Source organism: Tubulanus polymorphus, chromosome 3 (assembly GCF_964204645.1).
Source record: "Tubulanus polymorphus chromosome 3, tnTubPoly1.2, whole genome shotgun sequence".
Lineage (NCBI taxonomy): Eukaryota > Metazoa > Nemertea > Palaeonemertea > Tubulaniformes > Tubulanidae > Tubulanus > Tubulanus polymorphus.
The window spans coordinates 12,050,591-12,076,438 of record NC_134027.1 but is presented as its reverse complement, the minus strand read 5'-3'; the positions used below and the strand labels follow the sequence as shown (position 1 = coordinate 12,076,438).

Genomic DNA, 25,848 nt, shown 5'->3' with positions numbered 1-25,848 from the left:
TAAATAGTGAGCACGATGAAATAACACCGACTAGAGAAGAAAATTTGATATACGACACGAATTCGATTTAATCTGCTGGAAACAGCTGTTTTGATATCAATAATGCTTCTCGATAATGCAATCGGTTTATAAAAGAGGATGATTATCTGGCACTTCAAATAAGGCAGCTGGTTGATGAATTTCAGTTCGCGTTTTTATACATGTACAAAAAGCAATGTTATGGATCATTTTTATCACAACCAGAAATTGTTTCAACATTGATTTAAACGACCACCGAAAGTAAAGGTCTTTTTCATATCTACGAAAGCGTCCTGAGGACAATATCATTTTCCATTTCCATACATTTTACTCGGATTTAGTAAATCACACAGAAGCAATTTTGATAATTTCTCTAAATCTATATTTTTTTATTTTAATCCGATTTAGTAAATGAATAAAATGGGATTTCAATCTTTATTCAAATCATCCCCGCGACCCAGCTTTTTGAAATCTTGCGCGAGAAAACCAAAAGTTTCGAATTTAGAAAACCAAATACGGGCCAATGTGAAAATTTTTTACTGTTCCTCTAGCCGTATAGAAGAATTTTTTAGTATGGCCCGAATCAGCCAACATACCCATATATGAACGAGAACTGATGGAAATAAGATAGCTACTGACTGCGGAAAGATTGACTGATCGAAAAACTCGTTTGAATATTAAAGGTCCTTTCTCAATGTTTACCAAATTCGATTCCACCCGGCAGTCTATTTTGCGCATGGATGGAAATTGACGGACAGCTAGCTGATGGACCGACGACATTAGGATCCCGTGGCTTTGAAAATTAATTTTCCTCTCTTAATTGGTTACTAACATCGTTGTATTTTCTTCCGAGTAACTCACTATATGATTCATAATCAAAATTTACTTATGATCGCCATCGATAAAACACAATATCCGTGTTGAGACGATAACATAACGAGAATCACACAATGAAGACAAGAAAATAAAGTAGTTCGAAAACGTTTCCTTAAGCTGGTAGGTTTGACACTGATATCCCTGAAGATGACTATTAGTTTATGGGCAAAAACTACCAGCTCAAGGAAACGTTGTTGGACTTTATTATGTTCTCGTCTTTATTGTGGGATTCCAGTTATGATTATAAGTGACATAACACCCTAAAGTATTGTACATTGTAACTGTTATTAGCAAATTCCATGATAGAAAGAGGCAAATCGATCATCCTCGTAAAAACCACTCCCGGCGTGAATAAGACTTCAGAATTCAGAGTCTAAATTCAGTGCCGCTGCTGCGAAAATTGAGACGGCCTTGCGTTGGAAATCCCGCAAATTGTTCAGCTAATGTTTATATTAGTAAGTTTATTTCTTTTCATAATCTGATAATGGAGTGAAATCCATATATATCGCGAGGCCGAAAAGGCCTTTGGATACAATTCAGTACATTGTGTGCGCACCTGTTGCTAATCATGGAGAAGATCTGTGGAAAAATAACGAGAGGAAATAATTGATATAATTCGAATCGAATATAATCTGTGAGAAACAGCTGTTAGGATATTCATGATGGTTTTAATGATGAAATCACTGAATAAATAAGATATCGAATACAGTATAACTGTCAGTTTGTGGTTGGCATTTCAAATAAGGCAGCTGGTGGATGATTTCACGATTTTACCTGAAACGTAAGTATAATTCTCCCTGTTAATAATGCTGTGAATATTTTCATCATAAAATGAGAGGGTCGTTAAGCACCAAAATATGGCTTCATTTTTACACACATTTGGGATTGGTCACAGAAGGTGAAACATAAAAACTATTTCAGAAATCACTACATGTTCTCTGAAGTGTTTCATTCATAGAGTTCATTGACATTCCGAAAATTACCACTTTATTTATTTCTGCAAGCTGAAAAATTTTAGGAAACTTGACGAGGGAACTTTTAAAAATGTTCGAATAAGTACTATGCTTGAACGGATTTGCAGATGTTTTATATCAAAGAAAGACTAGTAAGATACTCGGGAATAAAAAAAAAGTATAAATAGTAAATCCATTAATGCTGGTCCTTAATGACTAGTTATTATCCGAACATTATGAATCTAATTAATTCATTACTAGTAATACAAAGTTTCCCCATGTTTTGCTCGTAAATGAATTAATGTCGAGGTTATAACTTAACATTAAATCACATATTTCTCGCGCGAGAATTCAGAACATTTTCGTTTTTGAAAATTCTCTGAACGGCTAGAGGCACGATAAAAAATTTACAATATTTGTTTTCTAACCCGAGAAAGGTAAAACTTTATTACATTTTTTTTTGTTTTCTCTCGTGAAAAAAGAAAAAGTTTTGAATTCTCGCGCGAGAAAACCATAAAATGATTTTGTCATGAAAAATTAATTTCAATCGAAAAATATTCGCGAACGAAAACACTTCTAGATTCGAGGACTATCATATCTATTGACTATTATAAGAGACCGATACATGGCAGCGGGTAGAACGGAAAGACAGAATACGTCAAAAGTGTTTTTCATGTTCAAAGAAGTAAATTGACGGTATCCAACTGACGTTTCCCCACAGCTGCTTCAAAACTCAAACAGAAAAACTTGTTGAAAAAATCAAGTTAGCCATATTCTGTAAGTGCTTACCATCCTACGCTTGAAATAATTGCTATCATATTGAATATCTATGGTGGCTGATAAGGGCCATGACGAAAAACCTCTGGTATGCAAATCAGGGCGCCAGAACGCCAAAACAAAAAAAACGTCCAAATTTCTCTGAATGTCCGTTTTGGCGCCCGCCAAAACAAAGAAAATTCCGTTTTGGCGCCCCGTCAAAACAACGAAAAACGTCGAAATTTCTCTAAAAGTTCGTTTTGGCGCCCCCGCCAAAACGGAATATTCGTTGTTTTGGCGCGCCAAAACGAACTTTCAGAGAAAATTTGACGTTTTTTTTTCGTTTTGGCGTTCTGGCGTTCTGGCGCCCTCATTACATTTTTCCCTCGACGCAGCCTAATATTTCTGGATGGTAAGAAAATGTCGATGAGAAATAATTAGGTAAAAAAGGTGGGAAGAAAGTCCACGAGAAGAAACTTTTTCAATGATTTAAGATCCCCAAAACGTAGGCGTTGGACAACTAATCTGACCCCGTTCACTAAGGACAAACCCTAACGATATATATCCATAGAGAATATGTACGTCATTGGCTCTACATATACATGGGTCACGTACTTATAAAAACGTTTTAAAAGATGTATATATGGCCACGCAAAAAAGTTGCTTGTTTCTCATCACTTTCCGCGCGCGTCAAAAGAAGTCCGTCAGTAAAAAATGAAAATAGAAATGCGCATCGCGCATGCAGAAATATGTTTTTGTTTCGTTTAAAAAAAAGTAAAAACACTCCCGCACGCATCCGATAAACAACCTAATCGCATTTTTATGTTTTTTCTACGCGGTCTTTCCCCAATTGTGACTGTGGTATAGGTGAGTATTTCGGCGACGAAGTGCTTTCCATCCTGATTCTAGGTAGTTATCGCCTAAAATTTTAAAATGAAAAATGAAAAAATAGTCTCCCACGTCAGTTTTGGAATTTTGGATAAGGCTTTACCTATCTACCTATTTAAAAAAGGGAGGTAAAAATTTTAAAAAAACTCCCGCCCTCGTCACTCAAAGGGCTGATGAGAAACAAGGGCATTCTTAGCGTGGCCTATCACACAAAGCAAAGTATCCTTTTTACTTCAGAAAAATAACATAAAATGAGCTGTTGGGCATCCTTGGTGGTGTGTGTCCTGTTGATGCAATATGACATCATTATCTCACATGAAACCAGTAAGTAACAAATGGTCAGCATTTTTCCTGAAACTAAGAACAAACGAAAATGTACGTATGTCAAAACATATTTTCGTATTACACAGAAAAAAATCTAAATTTGGAAGTATGAAACTGATTTACACCATGTCTATGTTTTCTGCTAGAATATAATGATGGAACGTATGACGTTTAAATCCGATTGAATGTAATATCTTTCCTTTTAAGCCTCTGAAGAGATCTACCCACAACGTCTACACTCGATTCGTCACGATAGAGACTTATCAACCTTAGATGAGGTATATGTAATACTTAGAGTAAAAGACGGTGTTGCAGGCTTACTTTATGCAGCTACATACATACACATTAGACAATTGATTAAAAAGTCAAATTTCGTTGCAATCGTTAATTAGTTTTAAACCCACTATATACAGAATATAAAACAATAAGATCGATTTTTCTTATCAAGAGAATTAAAATCAAAATACACGACGTTTCGAACTCTCACACTATCACACTATAGAGATAATCGTCAGTTGGCATCGTTTTGATTCGCTCCTATCGTGTTTTCAGGATATGAATGACCACGAACACGAAGCGTCGTTCGCTTTAGCAGCGTTTTCCAAACGCATTATTATCGACCTCATAAAAAACAAGTAAGTGGTGATGATGTGTTGTTATGGTGGCTGATTCGGGCCAAGTTGAAAAAAAAAATTCCGTGCAATATGCCACGCAAAAAAATATATTGCTTCGTTTCTGCGTCTGTTATAACGAACTGTTATGGTTATGGATTGTTATGATAATGGTTTCGGTTCTCTAACAATGTTATGACGGCTGTTTCCACCAGTGTTGTGGTTCCGGGTTGGGTTCTCCGACTAGCGTTTAGTAATGTATCTCTCGGCGATGTTGTGCGGGATCTGTCTGTATGCCGGATCTTCAGTCCTCGGTCTTGACTTTCTTACAAGGTTCCCGTATATAACTTAACATCTTCTTAAGTTATCTATTCGTTTATTTTTCTCTTACTAGATGTATACAAGATCATTCCCGGAGCTCTGTTCTCTCCAACCTCTAACCTTTTTTAAACCCTTTTAAACCTTTCATACAACTATAAACGCTCCCTTTTTATATTATTTTCACTTTAGTAACGTGTGCAGACCCTTTTTCACACATGGCTTGGAATTCATGGAGTGTGACGTATTCCTACGTCACAACATTCCTCCAATCCATGTATGGATGATGACGTATCTGCACACGTCACAATTATCTAAAAGTATCTTTTTGCACTCATCACAGTCCATGGCTGCACCAAATTAGGGTTTCTACGTAGACACCTACGTCAATTCCAGACTTGTTTAGTTATGTTACTTCTATTTATGTTTATGTATGACGTACGTATCCACGCAGGTTGTCTGGCAACAGGAACACTGGCCATGAACTCCAGCTTCCGTACATTACTTGTTGATATAGCTTAACTGAACATAACTGAAACCTACTAATATGTTCCCTAAAAGCTTGTTGATGTAATTCATGAAAGCTCAATAATATATGTCCTGAAAGTCTCCACAATAGAACCTTCGTTTCTGCGTCCGTTTCGTTTCTGCGCGGTAATATTTCTGTTTTACCACGTGGTGCAGTCCCGAGGGCACGTGTATTCTCGATAAGTAGATAGCAACGGCACGTGACGTTGCAGGGTCATTTCTTAAGTTCAACAATTCATTCTAATCTCAGCCTACTAAAGTGCCCTTTACTTTACCAAGCTGGGCGTATCTGTTCCCGAAATCGAATATTAATGCCAAATGTTTTTGACATTAAATTGAAAGATAAGTAAAATAAAATTATCTTCGATTTTAGTAATTGTTAACTCAAACATTTTAACGTACCGCCTATACGTCAATTAGTAAAAATAAAATGGATCTGAATTTGTATATTTGCAAATGATACAATTAACTGGCTTTCAGCAGAGAATCAATACACTATTCATTGATTAAAGGAAGTTTTATTGAAAAAAACCTAAACTCAATCGATTGGATAACGGAATCGCTACAGAAGCAAGCGATGATCAACTAGAATCGCTAGTGGCACTGGGTTACCTTGCTTCAATTTCCCGCTTCATTTCAATCAAATTTGAATCAACTTTTATCATTAGTTAATCAATTGTTAGTGAGACAGCTGATCTTAAAAGTATTCGATGATTTTTTGATGATTTTCGTATTTGGCCTCGGAACTGCATCACGTGGTAAAACAGCAAAGTTATCGCGCAGAAACGAAACGGATGCAGAAACGAAGTTCGTTTCTAATCAGCGGGGCGCCGAAACGAGAAATGACCGCGAAGAAACGCGCAGATACGTACGGGCGCAGAAACGAAGGTTCGTTTCTGCGCCCGTTTCTGCGCGGTCATTTCGCGTTTCGGCGCCTCGCTCTGCGTCCGTTTCTTCGTATATCGGCAGAATTCAGCAAGATTGGGGAAACTCTTCCCCAATCTTGCTGAATTCTGCCGATTTATTTTACAGTTAACAGTATAAGACCAATATAAGACAAAATGACTAAAAATATCGTATTTTCAATCTGCAGGATTTTGATTCCTGCCGAGTTTACCACTAGGACATTTGGCAACGACGGTTCTGTTAGAACCACTAAAGTAAGTGATTTTTTATTCGCTTTAAGCGTGTTAATAATCAATCCAATGTAAATTCATGTCAACAAAATGTTATTGATGATAATGCGTTGATATGAATATAAGATCGATCGTTAAATTGACATTTCTTCTCCATATTAAAAAACTATATTCGAGGTGCGTATTGTATCTTCATTATTTTGGTTCTTTTCCAACTGAATCGTAGGTGTTTTGATTCCAAAAATGTTACCATTACACGATTTGAAAAGGCAGGGTTCTGAAATTTTAAGTTTAAATATCTTGGGTTGGTTCTTCGAACACTTTCCGAAAACATTCAGAAATTACTGGAAGTGTGTGCATTACATTCCATATTGCGTCGTTTTAGCATCGGGAGAGGAATTGTCATTATCAAGGTAGAGTAAGGGGTGACCCAGAATCTTCAGTTGTCATATCTACATGTGAGAATGGATTGAGGTACGTAGCAGCCGCGTCCATTAGACGTCCGGTAACTTCAATGCGAGAAATCAACGATAACCTCTTTTTTTCAGAGGTTTTATCGAAACGGAAGGCCAGAAGTTCTACCTGGAACCCGTCAATGACCAGGTTAGTGAGTCCGAATCTACTATAGGGAGTTTTCCAGTGCGAGAATGTCATATCGATTTAATTTGATTCATTTTCATAGAACATGTGTATAACTACGACTAGAAATTACAAATAGTATTTCAACAAAGTGCTATCTTTTTATGATGTAGTGATGGACCCATCCAGTGTCTGGTGGCTATAACTCCCTCCTGATAAACAGTTTAATCGGGCTATAGGCAACGAATTCTGTTCAGTCATAACATAAATTTCTGTAATCTAATTTTTGGGGTTTTCGAAATTCTTTAATTTTTCTTTACGTGAGAAATCGAAAAAGAAACGTAATATGAGCCAGCTCGACTAAACTATGATTATTTCATAGGATATTTCGACACCTTAGTTGGATTTATACTAACATATTGTACATCAATAAAAGAATCGTGCTAATGAAATCCTTTTCAGTCGCTTCACGTGATCAGAAGGGCAACAGAAAAAGATGATGTCACTGCTTCTTGTGGTAATTACTATCTAAATTCCCGGTTGCTTGAAGATGTTTGTCCGTTTCTGATGTCTTGTTTTATTTCATAGCCCAGCATGGAGAACAGACTTTGAAAAGGAGATCGGTTACACATCATGTAAGTCTTACAAGGAAATCATTTTGCTACTTGCTACCTCTTGCATATCACACCAATTTCCCTTCATTGGTTACCAGGTGCTGTCAGGTTCCACCTTGGTATCAAACTGATAGTAAAAAGGCTAATTGTTTTCTTTCTTGTTTTTAAAGTGGAACTGCAGTCAAAAAATTATAATTGGCCATTCATGTTTAGCATAATGCTAGTTGAAATTTCCAATTCTTCCTAATTAACTTGTATACAACGATTTTAATACTGTTATCAGCAGAATTTACGGCAGATGTGAGCCGCCATATTTGAATTCCAAAGTGAGGCATGTAAACATTGATGACTTATCTCCGGCCCATCACACACTCCAGTGTGTACACAAATAGATACACTAATCGAAGATCTCAGTTGAAAATTGCGATTAAAATACTCCTGCTGGGCTGCCAGTGGGGTCTTTACTTTTATTTATCCACTCACTGTGTGAAACATATCCGAATAATTGCTGATGTGGCATTATGCTGCAGTTTCGAACTATTATTGGTGAAAACACTATGATTAGCAGCAGTAACACGTATCGCAGTGAGCCGAAATACGTCACAGCCGAGAGAAAAGCGTCTGCTAGGTGGAGAAAATGGCGGCGGCCAGGCACTCTACATAACCCTCTTTTTTGGATAAAGTATTAGATGAAATGTTTTTCTGCTGTTTTGAAAATGTATTTATAAAGGTTTCTAACACATATAGATACAAAAACATTTTCACTGCTGTTCCCCTTTAAAGCTCTTCAAAACCAATGTTAGTTTTACTTTAATTAACTACAATAACCTCGCTTAGCAGCTCGTTCTAGTCAAGATCATACTATTTTACTCACACATGTACCGCTACGGAATTATAGAAATATAGCTTTTGAAATATCGGTGCCTCAGAAAAACTGTCAGGGAAAGCCTATCTCAATCTCTGTAGTGAAAAAAGTACGCATTCCTTCACGTATGCATTGCTTCTCGTATGAAAATTGGCAATTTTTTCGAATACGTGTAAGACCAAAAATTACGGTCTCAAATGATCCGACTTAGCGTGCTCTACTGTATTTTGCTTTTATACTTTAGTTGAACTCAAACTCTAGAACGTGCTTAGGCTAGTGTACCTTGCAGCATTAGATTGACATGAACATTAGTCCCCCGGAAATCCTCTATATCATCTTGATTTTCCAGATATCAAAACGAAACGTGGCTGACATTGACAATCAATACAGACCTTATCTAACAACTGATGAAACTAGATATTCCGAATTGGTATTTGTCGTCGACCACGCTTTGGTTAGTATAAAACGTAATATGCCAGAAAATATGGATTGTAGATGGGATACTAGGTTATAACTATGTATCTATCTTAATTTACTTTTGCTAAAGTAAGATATACCAGATTGTCGAGGCTACGTACATATTTAGTACGAATTTTATCAGTTTTTCATTTATAGCAGTAATTTTTTGAGATTTCAAACTCCGAAAAACCTCGGAAATAGCTTTTGCGATTGAAACTATTGTCAAGGAAAAGCTGGTATAAATAGCAAGTATGATTCAACAGAAACCATCAGTACATATTCTAGTGCCATGCAATGCATGAACCGGTATATCCACTGCTCGCGCTATTTTCGACTTTTTTAATTCGTTTCTAATGTTTTATCTAGTACAATCATTATAACGGAAATGTGTCAAAGATTAAAGAGCGTGTTTTCATCTTGGCCAATGCAGTTGATGCGGTAAGTTTTTCATTTTTTCGTTATTGACCCGACTGTTGATCCTAATCTGTGGCTGTTATCAGTTATACATCGGTAAGATTTGGTTTTTCTGTAGATATACGTGCGTATCAATATCCGGATAATATTAGTTGGAGTTGAAATATGGAATGCTAGTGACCTGATGACACGGCACAGCACTGGTGGGGCTGAACTTTCTTCTTTCAAAAACTATGTACACGACCATCTCTGGAGCAACATGAAATTTGATAATGCTCAGTTCCTCAGGTACATGTTTAGGAAAATAGGGTTATCTAGTTTGCTGCATATCGAAATATGTAAACAGTTAAAAACTGGAGGAATATGTACGGTATGGTTTTCTGTCATTACCAACCTCACAGCGGACGATGTATGAAAATGAATGGAAGATTTGGAAAACGCATTTTAGTTCATAGAAAATGTATAGAAAAGTTCAAACGAATATTCTTGCGAAGTGAATTTGTCTAAATATTTCTAATGAATGAATACATAGTATAAAAAAATAAAAGAATACATTTATGTATTTCAGACAGTATCTAATCCTACCTAATCTCTCAAACCCTTTCAGTTTAAACGCGTGGTCAGATGCAGCTGGTATGGCCTATGTTGGAACGATCTGTGGTAAATCAACGTCTACTGGTGTAAACTCTGTAAGTGACAACGAGTGCAACAAATACGATGATTATATCTTGTGGTTCTATTAAGATTATTGTATAATTTATATCATTATTATTATTATTTGATCGTCGCACATAATTCACAATTACATAATATATGGAATAGGCCTGTAATGGCCCTTAATTCCAGAGAAAAACAAAGCAAACATGAAATTTTCATATATACTCTGGCTGACACAACTCGTCAGCTCCCCCTATGTAATTAATATACAGTAGACATCTATTGTAGTATCTATTGTTGGGCACTTAAAACTAAAAAAAAAACAATATTTACCAAATTTGAAAATTTCAGACTTGGTGGTGGTGGTGGTGGTGGTGTTGGTGGTGTTGGTGGTGGTGGTGGTGGTGGTGGTGGTGGTGGTGACGGTGGTGGTGACGGTGGTGGTGACGGTGGTGGTGACGGTGGTGGTGACGGTGGTGGTGACGGTGCTTTGCAAAGAGAAGATGAATTCAGTATATGGGATTTATGTAATTGTATTCTGGGAAAATTCCGTGATCTAGTATTGTATTGATGATTAAATGAATTTTGATCAAATAAATTCATTATCGGCTGTGGAAGAGCATTGTTAATTACTCCGTGGACCAGTTTGAGAAGTTCTATGGTGATCATATCTTCGAATTTTAGTATTCTATATTTCTGGAAAATGGGAGATGTAGGTGTATTAAATTTGGCACCATCTAATGCTCGGAAAGCTTTCTTTTGCAGTTTATTAATTGTTTTCAAATGTTTGTTTTGGTTTGGATATAAGTGCTCCCCATAAGGAAAGGCAATAGGTTAGGTGTGTATTTATATAGCTGAAATAAAGAAGACGTTTACACCAATTCGGCAATAAATTTTTAACACTTCTCAGTAAAAAATAGTCTTATTCAGTTTAGAGCATAATGCTTCGATGTGTTCGTCAAATGTGAATTTATCATCAACAATGAGACCTAAAATTTATGTGAGCGAAAAAAAGCAATGTTGGTGTTACCAAAAGTTAGTAAGGGATCGTCTTCATTTGTACCTTTGGGTGTAACAAAAAGTCCGGCCATTTTTGAAATATTTAAGGTCAATTTATTCGCCTTGAACCAATCGGTGACTATCATGGAGTCATTCTTCCGAATTTTTTCCGGTTATACTAAGTGTTGCGTCGTCGGCAAAAAGTATTCCCTTACAAAATTTTAAAATTTTAGATTTTGATATATATATATATATATATATATATATATATATATATATATATATATATATATATATATATATATATATATATATATATATATATATATATATATATATATATATATCTATAATTTTTTCCGGTTATACTAAGTGTTGCGTCGTCGGCAAAAAGTATTCCCTTACAAAATTTTAAAATTTTGTAAGGGAATACTTTGGGAGGAATATTCCTCCCAAGGTCAAACGAAGAGAATTTGACCTTCAGTTCTGATATTCAAAGTATCGACTTCGGGAGGAACATTCCTCCCAATGTCAATCGATGGAAACTCGACCAAGGGGTCCGATATTCAAACGATTCCTCCAAAAGTCCAACGAAGAGAATTTTACCTTCTGGTCTTATATTCAAAGTATTGACTTAGGGAGGAATATTCTAAACGTTATAACCTGAACTTTTAGAATTATAGGTATTGATGCGTTGGGTGTTAATTGTTTTTCTTTTTAAAAAACAGTACCCAATGAAGCCAGGTAGATTTAGGAATTCCAAATGTTACGATACACAATATCCTAGAGCATGAGATGGTATGATGCTTACATATAATTTTAGAAAACTTAATAGATTTAGTATTTTCTTTCTCTAACAGTAAATTGCTGTAACTTTTTCGACAATCTGTTGAAATCAGATCTAATCAGTGCGCTTCTCATTATAGAATAAACACGAAGTTGAGAAATCGTTATTAAATCACGTGTATAATATAGAAATTGAGTTTAGATTTTACAGGGGACTATATAAAGATTGGTTATAAATTTTCACAAGACAACTGCGATAAATCTAAATAGTAATATGGCTCGAGTTTAGCTAATTTCATTTTCAATGGACGTAATTTGATAAATGCATTCTTTAAATGGAAATTTCATTTACCCATCGATACAAATCATTGAAGTTACGCGTACATAATCATCATTCAATTACAAAGCTGATACCATCATTCAATTATAAAGCTGATACATTTAATTCTGAATTTTCTCTCATTATTAGAGTAATTAGGAGATTCGCGTGTCGCGTGTGATAAAAGAAATTCGAGTCTTTCTTTCATTTTAAGGTCGCAAATTAGCCATTGTCCTAGTGTGAATTTTCTCATTTATACAAGTGTATTCGGTATAAGGGTTGATGTTTCACTCTCACTCTTTTATTCATAATTCCGAAAGTTAATTAGGAGGTTTATACTGCTAACCGAACTCAGTTTCAATTCAGTTCAGTTTTAGTTTATATGCATTGTGATTTATGAAATAAGAGAAAATACAATCCAGCCTACTGGCCACTGAACGTTAGCACCCAGAAAACGTCCGGAATTTACTAAGGGAGGGAGGGAGGGAGGGAGGGAGGGAGGGAGGGAGGGAGGGAGGGAGGGAGGGAGGGAGGGAGGGAGGGAGGGAGGGAGGGAGGGAGGGAGGGAGGGAGGGAGGGAGGGAGGGAGGGAGGGAGGGAGGGAGGGAGGGAGGGAGGGAGGGAGGGAGGGAGGGAGGGAGGGAGGGAGGGAGGGAGGGAGGGAGGGAGGGAGGGAGGGAGGGAGGGAGGGAGGGAGGGAGGGAGGGAGGGAGGGAGGGAGGGAGGGAGGGAGGGAGGGAGGGAGGGAGGGAGGGAGGGAGGGAGGGAGGGAGGGAGGGAGGGAGGGAGGGAGGGAGGGAGGGAGGGAGGGAGGGAGGGAGGGAGGGAGGGAGGGAGGGAGGGAGGGAGGGAGGGAGGGAGGGAGGGAGGGAGGGAGGGAGGGAGGGAGGGAGGGAGGGAGGGAGGGAGGGAGGGAGGGAGGGAGGGAGGGAGGGAGGGAGGGAGGGAGGGAGGGAGGGAGGGAGGGAGGGAGGGAGGGAGGGAGGATAGGGTACTTATACTGATTTGAAAGGCACTTGTTGACATGTGGGGAAAAATTGAAAATTTTCACAGAAATCAATTTAAAACGATTCCAGTTAGTTTGGACAAAATTTTGCAATACAAACGAAAAAACAGGCCAACAGCAGCAAATCATAACCTCTTGAATGGGATTTCTCGGGGGATTCTTAACGGGTAATTTCGACCATTCCCATGTAAACGAGCCAGTAACAAAAACCCTTTGGAAACATCAATTATTCGCATGTATCAATTTACGCTACTTTTGATAGGACTGCCTAATCAAATATTTCAATGGCAGCTGATGATGTGTGATAGAAATCATGGAGATGACGAGTTGATTGAACCCGAGGCGCACAGTCAATAGTAGTTGAATAGAAACTACAAACATAATGCATTTTCTTTAAAATTGTTTCATCTATATAGATTTATTACAACTTGTCAACAGTTTAATTTCTATAATGCAATGACCTATGTATGGATATATTTTTTTTTGTTTGTTTTACGCGTGAAACTGGAGCATAATACCTCCGCCAAAACATTCAACGCTTATGATACCATTTAATGAATCCGAAATATATCCAGGCCCAACATCTAGAGTTCATGCTAAATGATGAAGACTAGGAATATCTTAGCAATATAATTTTCGGAAAGAGTTTAGAATAGCAGGCCAGACTCATTGTTAGGATCCACAATAGTTCTATAGTGGATTGATTACAAGTAGTTAATTCAACAAAACAAAGTAAATTGTTCATAATTAGTGCATTGCCAAGACCATTATTCAAAATCACAAACTACATCTATGGTTAGCGGCAAAAATCATCTGGGTAAAAAATACCCTAGGTAACAATCCCCTAGGTTAAAATCCTCTCGGTAAAAATCCCCGATTCTTTAGTGTAGGTAGAAATCGCCCTCCTTATGAATGGATTGTAGATACAATCTTAAGGTCAATTAATTCATATTATTGATACATATATCCAATTAATTCATATTTTACTGTGAAACACCATAATGATATCATGAGTATACAAACTATAGTATATACTATTTGATTAAAACATACTACAAAATTAACATTGTTCATTACTACTAAATTGGTAAATAAAGTGATCGCATAGCTTAATGAAAGGGTTCATCGCACATTTCAAATATATTACACTAGCTTGAATCTAAAATATTTCAAATCAAAAGAACATTATTTCTAATAATTTTTGGCATCGCACAGCTGAAATATACCACAGTTAACAAGAGTCCGCAGTTCAAAAATACTCCTGTTCGAATCTTTAGATATTACAAATAAAAATTTATTATTGTTATCAATTCTAACAATTTATTTTATGCTAAGAGTTTTACTTATGAATTTATCGCAACGAAAGATTTCATTGCACAGTTCTAACATATTTCAGTCTCATAGCAAATTAATAAAATTGGAGAAACATTTTGCTTTGAAATGTCTTTGAAAATCACCGAGTGGGGATTTTTACCTACTTTGAATATTTTGGGTTTTTAAACAGGGGATATTTACCTAGGGGATTTTTACCAGGGAGATTTTTACCTACAACCATATTCCTATGTTTTTTGAATGGTTGAAGGTTTTTTGAGGGAGATATTTTGGTTCAGATATTCTGGATATGGGACTCATTATTATCTCTAGCTACGGTAGATACTTTTCTCACTTTGATTATTCGCTACGATATTTATTACATATCACGCAAATCCGCATATACGCTTGAATTTATACTGTTAGCAGATATCACAAAGTTTGCTCATTTTGTAATAATTTTGAAATCGTCAAATTTTATTGCAGAGATTCCTCGATATATCACGAGTAATGAAACAGATATCTCATTTAAACGTAGATTTTTCTTTTATTTTGAAATCCATAGTAAACATTTATAGGAACCGATTGTTATTGAGCATAAAGCTTCTGACCCTCCTTGCATTTATACATCGAGAAATCCAACTCTAAACTATAAAAGGCTTTTCATCATGGTGTAATATAGCTTGTGCAAAAGGAACCACTCAGTCATTACGTAAATTGTGAGAGGTGTTTATACATAATAGTTCCATGTGCAATTCATATATTGGGATCCCAATCGGAAAAGATCTGCTTAAAACACTTTATCACCTTAGGGAGTTTGTGCTTCTTGATTACTCGATATGCAGTGACACCGCAGATAAAATTCCCCCTTCAAAATCGCCCTTTCCAATATTTAATTAAAAGCCATTCAAAGCAAGATATTTTCTCAATTCTTTTTGAATTTATTCATAATTAATAGCTTTTTCTTAATAGTAATACATGTAATATCATTAGGAATCTGATTTTATGCACTTCTAGTTGTAAAACGTAGCTGTCGGATGGATGGACATATTGGTGTGTATCGGTCAACAGTGTCTGTAATCAAAGATGCCATTTGATATCTGTCGAATTTCTATGAAAGAGTACAAACAGATATATAAACCGGCCTATACAGGGTACAAATCAGAAGTTAAAACTAGGACAATGGCTAATTTGCAAACAAATTGGCTCGAATCAGGGTCCGACTTTAATTGTTTTCATTGCTTACCAAAGAGCGCGCTGATTTTCATGTTCAAATTTATTTCACATTCAAATGCAAACCCATTCATTCGATACTAAACAATGATTGAAGAGACTCTAAAACGAGTCCATACTTAAGCAAAGCGAAGTGACTGACTTCCAGAACCAGTTTAAATTAACACGCTCTAATTTGACTCGGCTTAATTGGACTCAGGTCTGGTCGGACTATTTGGTCGGGCAATTAGGCATGGGTCAATTTGGCGCCCATATCGTTTGTTGTTTCTTTTCGTCAGATCTCTCCGCCCTACCTTCAACTTATTTTTTTATTATCCACGTATTTCAAATTCGATTTCTTCAACTTGTGTTAATTTTATACCCATGAAAAGCACACTGGTTACAATTTGCAGCAGTGCGCTATATAATGATGAGTAATATTGATTATTAATATCAATATCAAATGTGAATTCGCAGTTGAAACATAATTGATTTGATCAACAATATAATTTGATGTAGACCTCCCAGCGTGAATCAATCAAGAAAAAAATTTAACTAGTCGTCTCAGATCAAAACAAGAAAAAGGAATATGCATTCTAACAACTGATTGCGATGTGAAGACTATATTAGGCTCATTATTAGAACCTGTACTACAGCTATTTAACTTTCTAAAATTATTTGTCGCAGACCCTCAAATACAGTGTATATTAACAATCAAATTGCCTAAATATGTCTGGTTTCGTCGCTATAGTATACTATTTATTAAAAACAATTACATCAATATCATTTATGTAGACCTATCATTCTAAAAGCTCAGGTTTTTAGCGTTAGAGGTTTGGACGAATATTCATCCCAAAGTCAATATTTCGATTATCAGACCTAGGTCCATTTTCCTTCGTTTGACAGTCGGAGGAATATTCCTCCCGAAGTCGATACTTTGAATATCAGAGCTGAAAGTCAAATTCTCTTCGTTTGACCTTGGGAGGAATATTCCTCCCAAAGTCAATTGTTTGAATATCAGACCCCTTGGTCAAGTTTCCATCGATTGACTTTGGGAGGAATATTCCTCCCGCAGTCAATTTTCATAATAGCGGTCCTCTTAATTGGTGATGATCAATGAACGTGCGGCTCATATTTCTATTGTGTGCCTATCCGGTGTAACGCGCGACACGCTTACATAATCTTATCTTTAAATGTGAAGACCTCGGGGGCATTATGTTCTCTAAAGCCCGACATTATCCCACATTCGGGACTGTGAATGGGTTGATTTTACGGCTGAATCGACATGTTTCAACAATTTTTAACTGTTCATTTATGAATATTTGAAGAATTATGAACTAAAAATTACTTAAATTTTTGATACATTTTGAGAAAGTCACAAAACATTTGAGACTGCGGCACCAATCAGATCGCCCCTTGTATAATCACTGAGGCAAATTTTACGGCAAACTCTAAATGGAAAAACCCGGGCTTAAGTAAACGGGATATCGGATTGGCAAATTATGATATCACACCTAAGTCATTCTATCATTGAAATGGACCCGAGATTATGAAAAAACCATTGGTGTGAAAGTGATACCTAAACATGTACTGAAAATATGCATGCTATTATTATTTTTCTAGTGGGACAAGAGTTCAATAATTGGTCCATATGTGGTTGTTGCACACGAAATGGGGCACAACTTCGGATTTAATCATGACAGTGGTAAGAATTTGCGAAAAGCTCAGCATCGATTTTGATTCAGCTTTTTCTCCACGGAGACCCAGCATGTGTGAAACTATGAATAATGTACAGTTTCTGCACTTCTGCAGAAATTCTTTTGTAATTCCCTTGTTTCGTTTATTTCTTTTCTCCCACACAATAAACTTAAATGATATCGATTTCTTGCACAATTCTGAACAAATCCTCATGGTATATCCACAATGCGTTCAGCTCTACAAATATTACAGATGACGTGAATCAATAGACCGATTATAGATAAAACATGGTACACATGTACTTTTATCAGAAAAAATACATGCCCTATGCGATAAGTTCATATTCTTTCTGCTAGGGAACACCAGTAAAATACCTGTGTCTCAGTTAAACTTCTTATATCTACTTCTTTATATATAATTTCCAAAATTGGTATCTAGATAATATATCTTTTCTACAAGTCTAATTATTTAGGAAGTTAGAGTTAGAGAAAATTAGAGTTGACAAAATAAGCCATTTTGCAATAACTTTTATCGTTGCTTTGTATCTATTATTCGAAGCTTGTATTCTCTTAGAGTATAATTGGCAATCATTTTCCATGTAGCCACGATACAATTTCACTGCACTTTTTTGATAATACATGTGTACGTTTTATTTTCCAGGGAGCTGCACATGTTTGACAGCCAGAGGTTGTATTATGGGAGGACACAAGTAAATATAAATAGGTTTCTTTAATCACCTTTTCAGTGTGAACACAGGCCAATTTTGACGATTTCCAGTCAGTAATTTTCAGCAGAAAATTGCTGTCAGATATTATAACCTCTCGTGAAAACTAGCATTTAAGTGTTGAACATTGGTATGGCGATACACTCTAAGTGAAAAATCATGATCAATTTCGTCATCGGTTGCATGATATTGATATTGTTTATCAAGTCATAGTTTTACATTACTTGAATGACATAACAAAATTATAAGTAGACTTGACAATAATATGTTGTCTTTCAGAACAAGGCTGCCTGGATTCTCAAATTGTAGTTTGATTGCACTCTCTAATACAAATGATAAATGTCTATACAACTTACCAACGCAGGTACTTGGTTGAACATTTTCGATGATAAGGCCTTTCCGTCATTACTTGGAATTTTTACGTGTAAGAAAGAAAATGGAAGGGCAAGATTCTTTTTAAACCTTTACTATATATTTTGAAATGGAAAGGAACAGGCAAAAAATGAAAATGAAATTTTATTATTCGAATATTTTCTACATAAAAAGTTGGAAGGACTAGAGAAACAAAAAAGGAGTGACAATTATATTCAGTAGAAATCAAATGGGAGAAACGAAGAAAATAAATCAATAGATCGAAAGTTTAGACGGCCATATCAAGGAATCACGGATCATTATATGATGTTTCGGTGGAATTCCGCGCGGCGCATCCGCACTCTCCAAGTGATTGAAAAAGCGTCATAATTTCAACGCGACCCGGTACTTAATTTTGTGAACTCAAATGAGTCACTGCATAAAGTTTGCTATGTACAGTACATCTATGCGATAGATTAAATTGTGTTTGCAAATCATTAGGAAATCTATTTTCACAAATTTCAGACGATGAATCCAGTTTGTGGCAATGCAGTCAGAGAGGGAAACGAGGAATGTGATTGTGGTAGCGCCGAGGTGAGTCACTTTTCACTAATTGCCATTTTATCCAGATCGATTAACCAGTATCTTCAAACTGTGAATTTGGCTACGGACGTGGCGTGAATGTGGACATGGTTTTTTCCTAAATTTTAGAACTGTGATACATTGGATCCGTGCTGTGACCGATTTACGTGCAGATTGAAGGCGCATACACAGTGTAGTAATCTGGATGGATGTTGTAACAACTGTCTGGTAAGAAAATGACAAAACTTCGCGATAATGTAGATAATAATGCTGGACGAAAAAAAATTGATTAGAACATGGATTCTCAACAAACGTCTTTCTAAAATTCTACCTCTCCGTGCACCGGGACTGGTTATGTCTTATTGTATTTCTGTATACATTGTATCACGAATTCTAGCATCGTTGGTATTCTCATTCGCTAATCTCAATTGTGTTTTTAAATGAATCGTTGTTTTGTTTTGAGTGGATTAATATCTGATGAATCATCATATATTAGTTTTCCAGACACGGAACTTTGTGTCGCCCAGGAGAGACATCATGTGACGAACCTGAATTTTGCACTGGAGAATCGGCTACCGTATGTATAACCGTATAATAAACCCTAAAATCAGGGACATTAGGTGGTATCTAATGTATTTATTAATGGTAGGAATTTTAATCGAACAAAAGCGTAAAAATACTTTCAATGGAAACTGCAGATACACTTGATTGTTGTATTCAGTGCAGAAATTAACTCCATATCCGTAAATGCAATTCTCTTGTTGTAGTGTCCTGAAAATAGATATAAACCAAACGGCTTCCCGTGTAACAGCTCTATACAGGTAAGGAGTTTTGTTTGAATCAGTCAATAAATGTGAATGTGAACATTATGCGAGAGTGAATGGACGAGAGATGTGGACTAGTTCAAGTAAACTTTTTTTGGCTTTTCGGCTAATTCCTCTCTAGCATAAAACATTGATACATTATTTTCCATGAATTATGTATAGTTATTTATGTATAAACCTGACGATATCAAATATATCAAATGAAGTCAAACATGCGTGTAACTAGATCGTTTACGCACTTACAGATTTTTGAGGCAAATACGAATTATTATTCCATTGTGAATGTGAAATTAAACCCTAAAATTGAAGTGAAGGCGATCAGAATTCATCCACTTACCTTCAATTTGAATGTGGCTATGAGATTAGAATTCCACGGCTGCAGCGAAAATGAGAGTACGTAGGAATGTTGTCGATTTCTATTCTTTTGGTGGCATTCCTCTAAGTGAGGATTTATACTAGTATTGATTTTACCTTGCAGTAACATCCCAGACTCCTACCCCTCTGCAATCCAACAATAAATTCTGTTTGGTCCCGGAAGTTGCCACCTGTGACGTCGCGTCGATAGAGAATTCCCGTATATTTTACAGAGAAGGATCGAAATGTGATGAAGAGCATATGAAGTTTACTATATCCGACACTGGCGTGATAAAACATCACTGTTCGGGGTTAAATGTCTGCCCTGAACATCGGAATAATAGTGCGAACATAATTGTCAGTTCATCCTGCACCGATGAAATGTCTATGTTTGTCAGAACAGGTGCGACTAATTGAAAATCCGATGTCAAGCACAATAGACTGATTGGTGGATCAAAACAGGCGCGGATTTAGAGGGGGTTCGGGTGGTTTGACCCCCTTTCTGACCAAGTGCCTTTTTGAAAATCAAATTTTGAAAAATTTCACGTTACATTGATGTATGACAAGAGTCCACAGTACTTCTTAAAGCAGTAATATATGCACTAAAATTGTATAAAAATGTACCTAAATTTTCAAAATTCAGGCCCGTCGTATTTTGGTAAATAGGTATGTGGGCTTTCAGATCAGGTCGAAAAATCAAATTCATATTTCAAGTTTTGGATTTCACGAATTGAAAAAAAATGAATAAATTTGAAGTTGAGAAATAATAACTCGACATAAAATCGTCAAGACTATTTTTTTATCGTATATGATTTGATGTTGAGATATATCTCATCTAGAAATTAGATTTGTATTACTCATAAATGAAGTCCCCAGGACGCTTCCGAATGTACTTTCTAGAATCTAGATCAAGACTAGATCCGTCATGTAAGACTGTGTTTCATGATTTCGTATAAAAATCTGTTTTCAGACATATTGAATATAAAGCATGTATTATCGGGAAGATGTATTCACGCAAATTATGGATATCCAAGAGAAAACGCTTATATGGTTTTATGGAACGATTGTTCGAAAGATATACACGCGTTCAATTTTATGGAACAAGGCAAATAAAAAACACAAATTCGTGTTTTTTTCGTTAGAGACTATTTTCATACCAAAATGTTATCCCGTATAGTTTCTTTGTTTTATGTTTTTAGATTGTACATATCCGTTAGGCATGGAAGATGGTCGTATTTTAGATTCGCAGATTACAGCTAGTTCCTATTGGTCAGATCAGTTTAAACCTAGCAAGGCCCGTTTAAGGGGAGATTCATCCTGGCAATCAAAACAAGCCAGTAGTAACGCAAATCAATGGATTGAGGTAGATTTTGGTCAGGTAAATTGCCCAGTCTTTTCAATAAACTCTGATCTTTTCATTTCTATGTTGTAAACGCATTTATCTAACGATTTCCATCGACAGATAGATTCGACGATCATTATCGTTGGTTTGTTGTCTTTGTTGATTATATAGCTTACCGCCCTTAGTGCAATAAGTGTTCAAGGACGAGGGACATGGTACAATTGGGTTGAAACTTTCTATATTGAGTACACTACTAATGGTCTTCACTGGACATTGTTTGCAGAAAGTGGATTAGAAGATTCAACGGTATTTACGCCATTATCATTGTCAAATAAAACATTTATCTATAATGATGATATGTGGATATGTGTTGATTTGATTTGTAGTCTTACTGCTTTGATGGAAAATGTCCAAAACCACGATCTAATCAGTGTCAGGAGATCTGGGGCCCAAGTGAGTTCTCATTTTCGTAAATCATACATACAACATTAATTCCTGTTCTGATTTTTTTTATATCTCAAAAAATTGCAGAAGCGCAGGACGGTGCAAAATCGTGCTACGATGAATTTAACATGGGTTCGGACGGCAAGGGTACATGCGAGGCCGGCCGCAATACAAGTTGCAGTGAAGAGTACGTATATATATATATATATGTATGTATGTATGTATGTGTGTGTCTGTGTGTGCGTGCGTGCGTGCGTACGTACGTTGTACATACATGTATGTATGTACGCACGTACGTACGTACATACATGTATGTACATGTACGTACGTACATGTACGTATGTACGTACGTACGTATATATTACATATTGTGTTATCTTACATTACCTTAATTTCAGAAATGTATTATGTGGGCAGTTACAGTGCAATGCACCATATCCTAAACCCAATATAGATATAGGTTGGACTTACGGTGATCAGACTGTGGACGAGGAGCATTGCAGGTATTACCCGTTAGTTTAATTTTGAATTCTGGATGAAAATACGGTCTTTATTTGGCACATCTATCTTTATTTAAGCACTGCGGTACTGAAGCACAACGATAGTATAGGAACGGGAATGGTAGTTGAAGGCACTAAATGCGGACCAAATAAAGTAAATAATTCATAAGAAATCTTTCAATTTTGCACTATAGTAAAATAACCCTAATAGATAGAGATAACAAGAATACAATGACAAGGAAAATACTTACGAAGAAAATATTGGCGCCTGGTGGAAAATGGATAATGTAGTAATATATACATATAGGTGAAATGTGACATGGAGGTTTGTGTATTTGGGGATTTTTCTTGTAACTAGGGGTCCAGGGACACCATGGTCACTTTGGATATGATTATAACACTGGTGTATATTTAAGTTAGGCATCACCCACAATACGTCGGCTGTCATTAAGTAAATGTTATAACTTTTCACTAGGTGTCAATCCATGGGTTATATATTATTTGCAATAATTTGTCATTATCAAATTTGCTGCCTTTAGGAATAATAGGAGAGAAGCAGCTGTATTAAAGTGGGTTTAAATATATTTCCTGACGACTAATCTGTATTCGCTGGAGTTTGAGATTACGCGCCAAAGGGGTCACTCACTGCGCACCGCCATTTCACTGAACATTGAGATTTGGGAAAGGAAATGGCAAAAATACGATTTCATACTTGTTTCTAGTTATCAATATTGATTCTTAAGGTTATACGTTACCTTTATTTTCGTATGGTTGAAAACGGACTTTGAGTGCTTTGAGGAGTACGAGTTTTGTAGCGTCGGGAAATTAAAGGATTTCTTGAAAGAAAGAAGACTTTCCTGTGCTGATTGTTAAGGTGACTTAGTTGAGAGCCTATATTTACATTTGAACAGAATGTATCGCTCATGGTTGGAGACTATAGAACAAAATCAAGGTTTTGATATGTTTTTGAATATGTGGTTCAGTTCAGTTGCATAAATGGATATTGACCCTGTAAAACAGAATATTAAATGGGGGACAGATATGATATTCATGATAATTGGAATTTGATATCAGTAAGGTTTTCTGGTCACGTTTTCCAGCAAGAAGGTCGAGATTCAGTAAATTCATCGTATGATCCCATAATGAGGGATTACGAGAGAGACTTGTGTTTTTAACATGTCATAAGCGGTTTAAATTGATGGCCACCATTTAACCATCGACCCCAAAACGTTTTAGAGTCCGTGATTTCACCAAACACAAAATCGGCGCTAGGCTGGACGGACTGCGCCGTTCAAACTTCAATAGCGGGAAAAACCGGATCCCGAAAGCAAGCTTAAACGAATGCTGCCTCCAAATATTTTCCAAACAAGATTGGGATTATAATCTCATGGAAAATGTGAAGAAATTAAATGGCATTTAAAAATTTCTTGAAACCACTAAGAAACCACTTAGATATTTCAAAATTAATAAAAATCGCAAATTTTTTGACGCGCGGTTAAAATATGCGGTCCTTGGTTTCACATCAAAGAGAATCAAAGAATCACCGGCAAATATCTGCATTCCATTCCCTTGAAAATGGTCTATAAATGAAGTTTATCAAGCAAGGGGCTGTAGAGCTATATGACATTCAATCAAAACTTATGTTTTAAAAATGAGCGCAAATTAGCGCGACAATGGGGACCTCGAGGGACCGCCACAAAATGGCGCCAAGAAACTGGACACTTCTTTATTGCTTCTAACTGCTAGTTGTAAACTACAATGCAGATGTGTCGATGACGTTTTGTGTGACTGTTTAACATCCCTCATTCAAGTGGCTTTTCTACATTTTTCTATGCACCCGTTTAGCTGAAATGTATAGGTACATGTTGCATTTACTTACAGATGTGTATTCAAAATGAATGCCAATCTTTCGTATTGAACGAGCCAAACACAAGTAGGCATCTTTCGCTTCATTCTAGACTATCATACATATACTTGTAATATCATCTGCTAATTAGATAGACGGTATGTCACGTTTACGAATACAATGAATGACATACACTTCATATATTCTATGCTAGCAAATGGGCCCGTAGATGGTGGTTGGGGTACTTGGAGTGATTGGACGAATTGTAATCGCAGTTGTGATGGAGGAACCCATTCTAGACATCGATTTTGCAATAATCCAGTGGCTAAACATGGCGGAGCTGATTGCGTTGGGGAACAGAAACAAACAGAACCTTGTAATCAACAAGCCTGTCCACGTAAGTTGTAGATATGTGTTGTTCTATTCAATTAAGACATGCACAAAATCACGGAATATATTGTCCGGTCGGGCCAAATTTGTGCCGGGCCAAACAAGCTCGGGCCCATTTGGCACCCGTGAGAACAGTTGTTCCGGGCCAAATTTGACCCGGGCCAAAAATGCTCGTGTGATCGCGGCTATAGACTTAAGAATCATTTCTATATTTGTTTTATTCGTAACAGTTGCTTTTTCGTGTCGCGATCTACAATTCATTGGTGAATCCACTGGTGTCCAATACATGGACGGCGTCTATAATATCCGGCCGAGAGAATCGGAGGTACCAATTAAAACATACTGTGATATGTCACGAGACGGAGGTGGATGGACCTTATTGGTTTCGAGTCACACCAATGCGTGGACGAACAACACGATTTTATCGGTTAATGTACAACAACCGCGGCTCAATCACGACTATTCAATTTTGGGATATGCTGATGATATCAAGAATAATGCCAATGTCACAGGCGCTTATTTTGAATATAGGTTGGAAGCACAAACATTAGGTACCGATTCAAAATCAAAGAACTTCTATTATTTTGTCACAGCGCCACGGCGCTTGGGCATATTATAACATGGCCTAACCTCTAATAAAATGCAATGTTGATGAATCAGTGAGACGACATTATCCGTGATGAAACAATGGATGTAAAATCCCTCAAATTGTTGAAACGTTAAAATTTTGATTTTCTAATTTTTGAAATACTTGATATACTTCGGGACCCAGTTCTACAGTTCTGAGTTAAGATTTGACTCGGAGTTAACTCATTGAAAACGAACTAACTTTAACTCTGAGCTAACTCTAACTCGTGACTGTGCAACTGGATCCGGGTGGTTGAATACCACATTTCAAAAAAACCAGAAAATTATTTTTCTCCCCTTCGCTACCTCGTTATCATTACCTAAACCTAAAAATGAAATTATAGTTCCTTTTCTTCCTTGCCTTGATAAATTTAACCATGCTTTTCGTCACTTAAATACCGATTTAATTTCCCAAGTAATCTATAACAACAGAATTTCTAATTATGTTCGTATAACAATCTGAACCGCGGTGTCCATTGCGGAGTCCACAAAATCAATTGTTCTGATTGTAATCTTCTTTTATATTGAGTAACCAGG

At 36.5% G+C, this 25,848-nt stretch overlaps 1 protein-coding gene across 1 annotated transcript in view; it reads left to right on the top strand.

Moving 5' to 3' along the window:
- The first annotated feature begins 1,627 nt into the window (after nt 1–1,627).
- LOC141902080 (uncharacterized) overlaps nt 1,628–25,848 on the top strand; it is a 33,077-nt gene continuing 8,856 nt past the window's right edge. The window contains exons 1-32 of the mRNA XM_074789722.1: nt 1,628–1,675; nt 3,729–3,815; nt 4,023–4,093; nt 4,368–4,450; nt 6,366–6,432; nt 6,794–6,882; nt 6,957–7,011; nt 7,450–7,504; nt 7,576–7,622; nt 8,816–8,920; nt 9,292–9,363; nt 9,458–9,627; nt 9,947–10,028; nt 17,253–17,334; nt 17,988–18,036; nt 18,331–18,415; nt 18,928–18,996; nt 19,114–19,212; nt 19,481–19,561; nt 19,752–19,805; nt 20,054–20,201; nt 20,287–20,565; nt 21,133–21,267; nt 21,362–21,540; nt 21,676–21,810; nt 21,891–21,957; nt 22,036–22,135; nt 22,347–22,451; nt 22,527–22,602; nt 24,330–24,381; nt 24,509–24,691; nt 24,915–25,235. Coding sequence (XP_074645823.1) covers nt 3,743–3,815; nt 4,023–4,093; nt 4,368–4,450; nt 6,366–6,432; nt 6,794–6,882; nt 6,957–7,011; nt 7,450–7,504; nt 7,576–7,622; nt 8,816–8,920; nt 9,292–9,363; nt 9,458–9,627; nt 9,947–10,028; nt 17,253–17,334; nt 17,988–18,036; nt 18,331–18,415; nt 18,928–18,996; nt 19,114–19,212; nt 19,481–19,561; nt 19,752–19,805; nt 20,054–20,201; nt 20,287–20,565; nt 21,133–21,267; nt 21,362–21,540; nt 21,676–21,810; nt 21,891–21,957; nt 22,036–22,135; nt 22,347–22,451; nt 22,527–22,602; nt 24,330–24,381; nt 24,509–24,691; nt 24,915–25,235 — 3,268 coding nt within the window. The 5' untranslated portion in view covers nt 1,628–1,675; nt 3,729–3,742. The remainder of the gene's footprint in view (nt 1,676–3,728; nt 3,816–4,022; nt 4,094–4,367; nt 4,451–6,365; nt 6,433–6,793; nt 6,883–6,956; nt 7,012–7,449; nt 7,505–7,575; nt 7,623–8,815; nt 8,921–9,291; nt 9,364–9,457; nt 9,628–9,946; nt 10,029–17,252; nt 17,335–17,987; nt 18,037–18,330; nt 18,416–18,927; nt 18,997–19,113; nt 19,213–19,480; nt 19,562–19,751; nt 19,806–20,053; nt 20,202–20,286; nt 20,566–21,132; nt 21,268–21,361; nt 21,541–21,675; nt 21,811–21,890; nt 21,958–22,035; nt 22,136–22,346; nt 22,452–22,526; nt 22,603–24,329; nt 24,382–24,508; nt 24,692–24,914; nt 25,236–25,848) is intronic.